General features: G+C 33.4%; 1 protein-coding gene across 2 annotated transcripts in view; it reads right to left on the bottom strand.

The window, feature by feature from the left end:
- LOC132737592 (uncharacterized) overlaps nucleotides 1–12,372 on the bottom strand; it is a 126,563-nt gene that overhangs the window by 88,270 nt on the left and 25,921 nt on the right. For both annotated transcript variants that reach the window (XM_060724905.1, XM_060724906.1), the window contains exon 7: nucleotides 7,365–7,447. In XM_060724905.1, the coding sequence (XP_060580888.1) occupies nucleotides 7,365–7,447 (83 nt within the window). The remainder of the gene's footprint in view (nucleotides 1–7,364; nucleotides 7,448–12,372) is intronic.

Below are 12,372 nucleotides of genomic sequence, written 5' to 3'. Positions count from 1 at the left end.
CTCTCTTTTCTTTTGGACAATATTTATGTCAGGTTTGGTAATACCCTATTTAAACAGATCATAGGAATTCCTATGGGTACTAATTGTGCACCCCTGGTCGCCGATTTGTTTTTGTACTGCTATGAAAGAGACTTTATGTTGAGTCTCTCTGAAGATAAACAACAAGATGTTATAGTCGCATTTAATAATACTTCCAGATACCTTGATGATATTTTTAATTTAGATAATCCTTATTTTGATCAAATGGTGTCTGACATTTATCCACATGAACTACAACTTAATAAAACGAACTCTTGTAATTTTAGTACATCATTTTTGGATCTTCAAAATTACTATCAACAACAATTCTCTTCACACGAAAATCTATGATAAAAGAGATGACTTTGACTTTTGCATAGTTAATTATCCACATTTAGATGGAGACGTACCCCATGCAACATCTTACGGGGTTTATGTTTCTCAGTTAATTAGATTCGCTAGAGCTTGTAGCAACGTAAAGGATTTTAACGAGCGGAATATTTTTATTACCAACAAGCTTCTAAAACAGGGCTACCGCTATCATAAATTACGGAAATATTTTACTAAATTTTACAATCGTAACTTTGATTTTATTTCTAAATTCAATAGTGATTTAAAAACTCTTCTGCGACAAGGGATTAGCCAGTCTGGTTTTTATGGCGATGTGATTTACAAACTTCGTAAGATTTTGGGTCATGGTAATTTTTCTGCTGTTTTTACTAAAATCATTAAACGTTTTATTAAAAGAGGTTATGACTCTACTATTTTAAGACATACTGCATGTTAAGTGTTCAACCCTTTTACAGTTGGACACTACGCTTTCCTCTTTTGATTACATCTGACGGACCAAGTGGGAGACTCTATGATGGATAGTTCGTAAAGCCCTTTGGGACTGAATTGTCTTTATGTTCGTCTTCTGCCTTGCTTCGTCGGGCCCTTGTAGGTGATTTTCTTGTTGCTCTGTCTTCCTTTAGGACATTGAGAACACTTGTTATGGTCATTGGGTTTATTTTTATATGTTTCTACATGATCATTTTAGTGTTTTACTTATTTAACCTTTTGTAACCATGACAACTGTTAGAATTTCACTTGGCGGGGATTCATTTTATTTACACTGTCTCGTTTATAGGAACATGGTGGGGCTAAGAGCGAGGTTTGGTGCACCATTAACCGGTTTAAACTCCCCAGCAGTCATTATTATGCTGCTGACCGTTCCAAGGCGGCGCCCCTCTGTGTTCCTCAGATGTATGTCTATGTCGTTTCTTACTGTTTTGGTGACACTTTTGCTTGTGTCCCTTGTTGTTTTCTCGTCCAGGGTAAGTATCTTCCCCATTGCCTCTAGTTTTAATTTCTTTGATTAACGCCCCTCCCCCCTTTCCCCGGTCTCCTGTCCCCATCCCCTTTGTGGGCATATTATTCTTTTCTTTTAATTCCTAATCAGTTTCAAATTATTTATCATTTAATGATTAACCCGTCCGTGCTCTGTCTTTGCCCTGTCCTGTTTTTGTTTGGGGTCCGCCTGGGCTCCTTGCCACTGGTTCTTGTTGCTGGGTCATATGGGGGTTGCGTTCATTGAACGCCGCCTTTCCTTGTTGATCTTGTTTATCATATTTTATTGAATTCTGCTGTCATTGTCCATAATCTCAGAATCTTCTGAAGAGTCTAGCCAAAAAGACATCTCACTGTCAGTGGTATTCTTTAAATCAAAAGCAATTTGGGAATTCAACAAATTATCATTGACAATTTCTAGTTGAATATCCAAAGGAATTTGAGGAAGGTTCATAGTCCAAAGGAACTTGTGAAAGAATGACATTTTCAAAACCTAAATTAAATATATTTTGTCAGTGTATGCCATCTAAAGCAGTTCATAGTGCACTAAATTATCACTTTAAGTGATAAAATCCAGCTCACATAGCTTTTACTCTTGAAAACAACAGTCACCACAAACATGGGCCAAAATAAAATAAAAAAGAACAAGAGGGTAATGTTGGCCCTGAAATCGCTCACCTGTATACAAAAACTCTCCATGACAAGGAACAAGTAATATTGTAAACTATAAACAAAAGCAGATATAAAATCTAAATCTTAAACTGATATCACAAAGTTCATATTTGTATCTGAAATAGTGTATGTGTTAAATCATTAGTTTTTAATATATACATTTAAAGAAAATCAATGACCGCCCAGGACGCGGCCAATTTGACCACAGGGCTTTTATTTCAACAAGCTTGGTAGACACTCACTACAAAATGTTTCATGCTAAATATATAAGCTCTAGCTCTTTGGGTTTTATAAAAGAAAAGTTTTTAAGTACATGTATTTACTATAAACATATAAGGAAAATCAATGACCCCTTAGGCGGGACCAATTTTGAACCCAAGGATTCTTTTTGAACAAACTTTGTAGACACCCACTAGAAGATGTTTCATGCTAAACATCTAAGCTCTAGCTCTTTGGGTTTCTTTAAACAAGAGGGCTCTAATGGCCCTCAGTCGCTCACCAAAACAACTGCTTTTCAGTGTTGGAATTTTTTTTTCAAACGAACTTGCTGAAAGGCATCTCCAGCTCTTTCAGCAAGTTCAGCTCAACTTTAATTTGCCCCTCTAGTAATATACTTTCACAACACTGATTTTTTTTTCTTCTTTATAATAAACAATAATGCCACTAAGATGCATCTAACCCATCATTTCATTATTCACTATATAAATTGAAATATTTTGCCCTAATAGTTTGGAAAGGCTTTGTTAAAAATATCTATGTTGCAAGTGTGTACCTGTGAGACTATGTAGGATAAATGCACAATAAATGACCACTAGAGCAGGGTTAATTTTGATGGGATAATTTTTTTATAGCTTTTGTGAATGAATACACAAAATGTCACATGCAAAATATGTAAGGGGAAGATGTTTAAAACTTTAGTTTGGGACAACCAATTTTTTATACATGTACATTCTATATGGTAACATAACTGTACCTAAAAAAGACAACAGGTCAAACTATGAAAACATTTATCAAAAGTAGGTCAGCTGATATCAAAATTCAATTCATCATCACCCCTGGTCCAAATAAAAAATCTGTACGTTACATAACAAGAAAGTAGGTCACGTGGTATTAAAATATCAGAAGTAGATCAGCTGCCATCAAAATTCAATTTGGCATCAGAAATTGCACCAATGATCCATATTTCAAGTATGTATGTCAAAAAACAAGAAAGTAGGTCAAATGGTGTCAATAATATCAAAAGTAGGTCAGCTGATATCAAAATTAAATTCAACATCAAAAATTACACCCTTAGTACAAATTTCAAGTCTGTAAAACAAGGAGGCAGGTAAAATGATATCAAAACTATTAAAAATAGATCAGATTTTATCATAATTTGATTTGACATCAGAAATTACACCCATGGTCCAAATTACATGTCTGTATGTAATAAAAGCAAGCAAGAATGTCAACTGATATCAATAATATCAAAAGTAGGTCAGCTGATATCAAAATTCAATATGACATCAGAAATTACACCCATGTTCCAAATTTCAAGTATGTACACAAACAAATCAAGAAAGTAGGTCAGCTGATATCAAAATTCAATTAAACATAAAAAGATTACACCCCTAGCTGTACAATTCAGGACCAGAAAATTAAACACCCTTTCCAAATTTCAAGTTAGGTACATCAAAAAACGAGAAATTAGGTGAAACAATATAAAATAATAATATCAAAATTAGTTTGTTGATATCTTAATTCGCATCCTGGTCCAAATTTAAAGTTTGCACATCTAAAAACAAGGAAGTAAGTGAAAATTCAAGTATGCACATGAACTTCAGGTTCTACAGTATGTCCAAAAAAAAAATTAAACAAAATTCCAAAATTCAATGAAAAAATTGAGCATTCAAACTCATCTTTGTTAGTAAGGTATAGGCGACAAATGTAAACTTTCTTTAAGCCTTATTTTATTTTCTGGGAAATTCTCTACACTGACCTACAACTGACCCTACGATGATGCAATATGGTGTCTAAATTCTAAAGCTGAAAGATATTTAAACATTATTTTATTGTTACCTAGCTTAACAAGATTGCAGATGTGAACACGAGATAGTTCCAGAAATAGATTTGTTTTCTATACAATTGAACTTTGCCACAGTGCAATAGTGTCTTGTGAGGTCTTAATTTAGTTTGTCAACTGAAAGACAATGTGCAGATATGTTTACTGTTCAGATACCAAACACATTACCTCAAATCATTTCTTAAGCAAATAGATCATGACATTAAGACTTTCTTTCAGCTCAGAAAAATTATGTATGGAAGACATTCCAACATGAGTTGTTTCCCTTTCATCATGAAAGTTATACTATGCTCATCCTTGAGTAACATATTTTTATCAAATCTATGAATTCTTACTGAATATGCCTAATGAATAAACTATGTATGGGAAGCTGCATTCCCTATTATAGGCCAAGTAAAGTTAGTATATTCTATAAAAAATAGCCATTTTTTAATGACACTATATATTCATACTATGACCACCTATAGTGTGAAGAGTTAAAACCTAACATATCTACTCTGTGTGAAATCAAACCACGTTTATTTTATATTTATGAAGAGACTGTGTTATGTAATAGTTATAGAATATATACGAGGACTATACCGACTGGTATCAGCGCATGGGGCGACAACAAGGGTCAATCATAGGAAATTAATCGAGACGGAACGTCGAGATTAATTTCCATTATTGACCCTTTTGTCGCCCCATGCGCTGATACCAGCAGGTGAAGTCCGAGTTTTTATTCTGTAAATGTTTTATCGCATGACCATCACGACTTTTTTCTTAGAGATTTACGCTCTCTCGTAATATTTGCTTTATTTAAACATATAAATATTTTTAGAAATACCCACAGAAATACACCCATTAGATGCCGTTGGAGGAACTGGACATAAATAACCATTTGACGAAGTAAGTTGATGCATCTTTCTTGATGCAAAATATTAGTCATCTTTCCAGCTCATTCTCAAAATATAATCTAGGAAATATTGTCGATAAGAATCCCCGTGTATATTTCAGAGGTATGTCTTGTACGCGTATTTTTTTAAACTAACGACAATGTAGTGATTTTTACTTAACTATTAATAATTACGCTAGAATATTGTGTTCATGTACCTGTAGTGAACTACTGAATGGCTTACTGGTCAGAATCTCCTGTAAAACGAAGTAAAAAAAATATGAATAATTTGATCATTATTTCAGATTTGTCTTCGAGGTCAGGATGCAGAAAATGGACAAAAAATGGACAAAATTTCGTGATCATCCATCAATAAGTTCTGTAGAAGGAGACGTTTCAAGGTATATCTATTTTTAGCTTTAGCAACCCCTAAAACGGGCAAATCAAATTAACATTAGCAAACTTGATAAACGACTACCTAAGAATGCTACAGACAAAGTTTGATAATCATCCATCAATTAATTCAGTAGGAGATGATGTTCAAAGTTTTATCTACTTTTAGCTTTAGCGGCCCCTAAAACGGGCCAATTAAAATAATATGAGCAAATTTGATAAAACACTATCTAAGAATGCTACAAAGTTTGGTGATCATCCATCAATTAGTTCTGTAGAAGAAGATGTCTAAAGGTTTTTCTATTATTTTTTTGCTCTAGAGACTCCTAAAAGGGGCCAATAAAATTAAAATTAGCAAATTTGATGAATATTAAAGAAAAATTTGGTTAGATCGTCTATCATTTAATTTAATAGTAGAAGATGTTTAAAGGTTTTTTCTATTTTTAGCTGTGTTGACCCCTTTAAGGGGCCTATCAAAATTACATCAGCAAATTAAAGTGTGACTGTAATCTGCCCATCAGTTTCAGAGAAGAAGATGATTGTTGACCTATGACGACGGACGACGGAGTATCACCCTTTGATATTAATAGCTCACCCTGAACCTTCGGTTCTGGTGAGCTAAAAATATTTATTTTATCAATAACCCCTCGGCAGAATTTGACCCCAGGGCTTTTATATTACTTGGTATACACCCATTACAAGATGTTTCATGCTTAATATCTAAGCTCTAGCTCTTTGGGTTTATTAAAAGATGATTTTTATGTTTTTACAAAAAGCATATAAGGAAAATCAATGACCCTCATGGGTGGACCAATTTTGACCCCCAGGGCTTTTTAAACAAACTTGGTAGACACTCACTAGAAGATGTTTCATGCCAAGTATCTAAGCTCTAGCTCTTTTGGGTTTTTTAAAAAAAGTTTTTTTTTGTTTTTACTATATACATATAAGAAAAATCAATGACCCCCTGGGCGGGGCAAATTTTGACCCCATGGCTTTTATATGAACAAACTTGGCAGACATTCACTAGAAGATGTTTCATGCCAAATATTTAAACTCTAGTTTTTTGTTGTTGTTTTTTTTTAGGTGATTCTTAAAATTTTTACAATAGACATTTAAGGAAAATTAATTTCCCCCATGGGCGGGTCAATTTTGACCCCAGGGCTTTTATTTGAAGACACTCGGTAGACACGCACTAGAACATGATTCATGCAAAATATCTAAGCTTCAGCTCTTTTTCCTTTTTTTAGAAGGAGATATTGTAAGTTTTTTCTTTTGTTTGCCATGGCAACCAAAGTACTGCATGGAATTTAATTCTCTGAATAATTTTTAAAGATGATCAATTTATCAACAAGGTCAACGATCACTTTTACATTTCAAATCAATATCTTTCCCCTTAGTACATACAGAATGCACGCATGATTGTGTTTGCACAATGGCATTTAGTGTAATTACTTTTCAGTCGTTTTATTATTGACCTAGATCACTCACCTTAAGTTTATAAGTAGGGAATTCAAAGCAGATATAAGTATTTAATGCACATTTGGTGAGTCATTTTGATACAGTACTTTTGAAGATGTCTGCTACTTTTATTTCTTACACAATATAATAAGTAACCAATGGACAGGCCATTTTGACTCAAGAAGGCATAATTTGAGAATGTCCGTAAGACAATGCTACAAAATAAATATCTAAGATTCACATACAGTATTAATGCACCACAATTTAATGCTTGGTTCTTTCAAACGTAACGACTTTGTAAATAAAACATGGAATTAACGGACTAAAAATTTGAAAGTTATGTGATTTCAATAAGTGCATGTCATCATCTCAACCAGCTTTTTTTAACCAGCTTTTTTTAACAAAATGACTGTAGGGGAACGACATCATTTCCTCTTTGTCAAGCACTTCAACATCTTTGCAAATTCGATTGCTACTTAATATCATTTTATCTTTATTTCTCTCCTCAACATATATACAGTATTGTGTTGATCTTAACATGTAAGAAATCAAATTTACCTTCTGGAACTGCTAATTTTCTTTTCCATATACCCAATCAATGGAACAATAGCAAAATGCATAACCTTTCTTGATATCTTTTCCTATAACGAAATGCATTATCTAATTGAGAAACAAGAGCAACAGCAAAGCGGAGGAGGAATCATATTGTTGGAAAGATTTCTATTTTCCTGTAAAATGTTTTATTAGAATTAAGTGTTTGACACTGACAGTTAAAGTAAGTTAAACATCAATATTCAAGTTATGACGGTGTTGTCATCAGTTTGTTCTGTCTCCGTTTGAATCAAATAAATCAATTATAATTAATAATAATTAATAACAAAATTATGACAAACTAAATTCAATAATTTGACCTTAAAGGTTTCTGCTGCAAAAATTAACGTTTGAATTTAAAAAAGAAAACTTCCAATATGATTGTATGAAATATATACAGTAGGAAATTGCCTTAAATATGAATGGCAAATGCACGAACACTATTGCTTATACTTAAACTATCAGGATAATAGTTTGTTCCGGATCATTTTATTCTATTTACGTACAATATTCATGAGAGCCAACTTTTGTTACATCTTTTTGAGAACCAACAATAAGAATATGGATACAATATAAATTTATTGCTGACAAATTCTATAAAATTATTTCATTAGATATTGCTAATAACCTTCACAGGTCAAGGTACATAATTATAATTAACCTATTGAACATCTCGGTGTTTTCAAAAGGGATCTTTGTCCAAGAATAAATCATATATATAAATAAATAACAAAATGCTAGCTAAATTCAATAGTTTGATCTTGCCGGTCAAGGTCAGTAATAGTTCAAGGTCATATTGGAATTACTCAACATGTTGGTTTTGTTTTAGGTGTTCTTTTTTCCAAGTAAAAATCAAATCCATAGAAAAATGAAAACAAATCTTTTGCCATTTTCAGCAAATCGTCAATTCAATCGTCTTTATAGTATTATCCCAAGGATCGTTATGCCCATGTAGTATGAAGACAATCCACTCATTACTTACAAAGTTTAGTAATTATATCAAACATGTGGAATTATAACAATTTGACCTTCACTGCCAATGTCATCTTTGAGTCAAGTTCAAAATGAATTTGAGTTTCTGTCCTAAGGAAAGTGTGTTCATGTATGAAGACAATTCATTAATTACTTACAATGTTATAGCCAATTATACCAAAAAGAACGTGTTCGTTAAATACAAATGCCCCCGGCTAAGATTCTAGTCAGTATTTTTTTTATTAAACAAACCCATTTACTCAGTTATGGAAAGAATTTCCCCAGAAAAATGTAAATACAGTTATATAATTTGACAGGGTTGTTTTGCATAGTGAAAACTATAAGTTCGGAAAACATACAAAGTTTAGTCATTATATCAAACATGTGGAATTATAACAATTTGACCATCAAGGCCAATGTCATCTTTGAGTCAAGTTCAAAATGAATTTATGATGTCCCTTGATGAAATTTTCAGTTTCCGTTCATTATCTCCCCAACGGTATTACACAGTCACCTCAAATTTGACATATGAATATGTCAAAGATTTTTGGCAGAGTATGCCCCTTCTACTTGGAATAAAGTTGAACTAGAAATGTGTCGGCACGCCACGGATGCCCCCCCCCCCATTCAGCCAAAATTTCAGATGTTATAGTATGCTGGGGCATATAGTGTTACCCTGTTCCGTCATTCCGTCCTTCCGTCATTCTGTCATTCCGTAATCATCAGTTTCCGTTCATTATCTTAGTAACGGTTGATTATTCAATTCAAATTTGACATATGGATATAGCATAAGAAAATACAAGTCAAGTTTGAATTTGTTCATGGTCCGATGATTTTTGACAGAGTTATGCCCCTTGATATTGACAGAGTTATGTCCTTTGATGAAATTTTCAGTTTCCGTTCATTCTCCCCAACGGTATTCCACAATCACCTCAAATTTGTCATATGAATATGTCAAAGGAATGCGCAGGTCCAGTTTGAATTTGGTCATGGTTTAATGATCTTTGGCAGAGTTATGCCCCTTTCACTTTGAAAATAATATGAAATTTTAAGTTTCCGTTAATTATCTCCAAAACGGTTTTGCACACATTCCACTCAAATTTGGCATATGAATATGTTTAAAGAATATGCATGTCAAGTTAGTATTTGGTCACGGTTCGGTGATTTTTGGCAGAATTATGCCCCTTTCACTTTGAAAATAATATGAAATATTCAGTTTTCGTTCATTATCTCCCCAAACGTATTACACATTCAATTCAAATTTGACATATAGATATGTCAAAGAAATGCGCAGGTTAAGTTTGAATTTGGTCATGGTTCAATGATTTTGGCAGAGTTATGGCCCTCTACTTTATAATAATATGAAATATTCAGTTTCTGTTCATTATTTCCCAAAATGTAATACACATTCAACTCAAATTTGAGATATGGATATGTCAAAGAAATGCGCAGGTCAATTTTGAATTTAGTCATGGTTCGGTGATTTTTGGCAGAGTTATGGCCCTTTCACTTTGAAAATAATATGAAATATTCAGTTTCTGTTTATTATTTCCTTAAATGTAATACACATTCACCTCAAATTTGACATATGGATACGTCAAAGGAATGTGCAGGTCATTTAGAATTGAGTCATAGTTCAATGATTTTTGGCAGAGTTATGCCCCTTTCATTTTGAAAATAATATGAAATTGTCAGTGTCCGCTCATTATCTCCACAACAGTATTACACATTCAACTCAAATTTGACAAAATGGATATATCAAAGGAATGCGCGGGTCTAGTTTGAATTTAGTCATGGTTTGGTTATTTTTTGCAATTAAGCGCCTTTCATTTTGAAAATAATGTGAATTTTTCAGTTTCTGTTCATTATCACCCACCACTTATACACATTCAACTCAAATTTGACATATGGATACGTCAAAAGAATGGGCACGTTAATTTAGAAGTTAGTCATAGTTGGATGATTTTTGGCATAGTTATGCCCCTTTACCTTTGAAAATAAGGAAAATTTTAGTTTCCACTCATTATCTCCCCATCAGTTGTACATATTCAACTCAAATCTAACATATGGATATGTGATAAGAATACACTCGTCAAGTGAGAATTTGGTCATGGTTTGATGATTGTTATCCCTCTTGAACTTCAAATCAGAATTTTTTTATTTTCCGTTCATTATCACCCCAATGGTTGTACACATTCAACTCAAATTTGACGTATAGATAGATCTTAGGAATAAGCAGTTAAAGTTTTAATTTGGTTGTGGTTCAATGATTTTGGCTATGTTATCTCTCTTGAATGTTGGAAAAATTTTGAATTTTCATACTTTTGTGGAAATGTATGTAGTTATTATTTTGGCTATAAATATGCAACATGCAATTTACAAAAGGTTAACACTGAATAATTTCAGTGCCTTGAACTTTGTATAAAAATGTTTTGTGTTTACATTGAATAGTTTTAAGGGCTTTGATCTTAAAATGAAATAAAAAAAAGTTTGTGCAAACAAATTTGAAACTAAATATCATAACATCTGAAATTTTGGCTGCATGCGGGGCTTTCGTGGCGTGACGACACATTTCTAGTTTCATTTTAAGTTCAAAGTCCTTAACTATTCAATGTTAACACAAACCATTTATATATAAAGTTCAAGGCACTGAAACTATTCAGTGTTATTCTTTTGTAAATTGCATATTTCATATTGTAACCAAAATAATGACTTCAGCCATGCTGTTCGCTTGCAAACCCTATAACAAGAAGAGAAACTGATAGCGAACAGCATTGATCCTGATCAGACTGCGCGGATGCGCAGGCTGGTCTTGATACATGCGGATCGCAAACGCATCACGTTGGTTTTGTCATGGCGCCGCTCATATATTCTTTGAAATTGCTAGAGGTCATAACCTTTAGACAGGTATTGTTTTGTAGTTGTCATTTTTAGAAAAATTGCATAACATGTACACATGTAAAAGAAGCTCTTGATAGCCCTAATAATTAATAACACGCAACTGAATATAAATAATCTTAATGATAAGGAACAACTAGTATTATAACTTATAAGCAAAAGCAGATATAAGATCTCAATTTGTAACTGATATCACAAAATTCAGAGTTGTATCTTAAATAGCGCAAGAAGTTACTGGTTGCTACATACAATCAATGGTTTCCTAGGAAGTCAGTGAATGCTTTGAAATTTAGATATTCAGACATTCTTTGCTATTGAAAGTTTATGTTTGCCATGGAAGCCACTGGTTGCTATGGAAAGCAATGATAGTTATGAAATGGTTGCTTTGAGGGTCATCGGTTGCATTCCAAAGTCAACAGTTCTTATGGAAAGTCAATGCTACGAAAAGTCAATAGTTGCTAAGAAAGTCACTAATTGCTATTTGATGGTACTGTTTCCTGTGGAAGTCAATAGTTGTTGTAGAAAGTTACCTATTGCTATGGAAACCTTTGGTTGCTACGGAAATGAAGTGGATGCTATGGTAGTCAATGGTTGCTTTGGAAAGTCAATAATTGCAAAAGAAGTCAAAGGTGATATAGAAAGTCCATGGTTGCTATGGAAAGTCACTGGATGCAATCGATAGTAAGTGGTTGCAATGTGAGTCACCGGCTGTAACAGAAATTATCAATTGGTTGGTATGGAAGTCAATGGTTGCTTTGAAGTCATTAATTGTTAGGAAAGTCAACGGTTGCTATGGAAGACACTAGTTGCTATTGAAAGTATGTGATTGCTATGGAAGTCAATGGTTGCTATGGAAAGTAAATAGTTGAAATATTGGTCACGTGTTGCTATAGAAAGTCACTAGTTCCTAAGGAAAGGCACTGGTGACTATGGAAATCTGGAAACAAAGTGATCCCTCGGAAGCATTAATCACAACAAAATTACAAGAGAATTGCAGACTCGGTTTGATATAGTCTGTACATGAGGGATAATGTATACGTGCAACATCCCTCACACATCCTAGCACCGGCTTGAGCGGTACTCAATTCTCAACACTTAAGTTTGC

This window comes from Ruditapes philippinarum, unplaced genomic scaffold (assembly GCF_026571515.1).
Source record: "Ruditapes philippinarum isolate M1 unplaced genomic scaffold, ASM2657151v2 ctg3159_1_1_1_1, whole genome shotgun sequence".
NCBI classification, from domain to species: domain Eukaryota; kingdom Metazoa; phylum Mollusca; class Bivalvia; order Venerida; family Veneridae; genus Ruditapes; species Ruditapes philippinarum.
The sequence above is the reverse complement of the archived record's forward strand: the minus strand, read 5'-3'. Positions and strand labels throughout refer to the sequence as shown.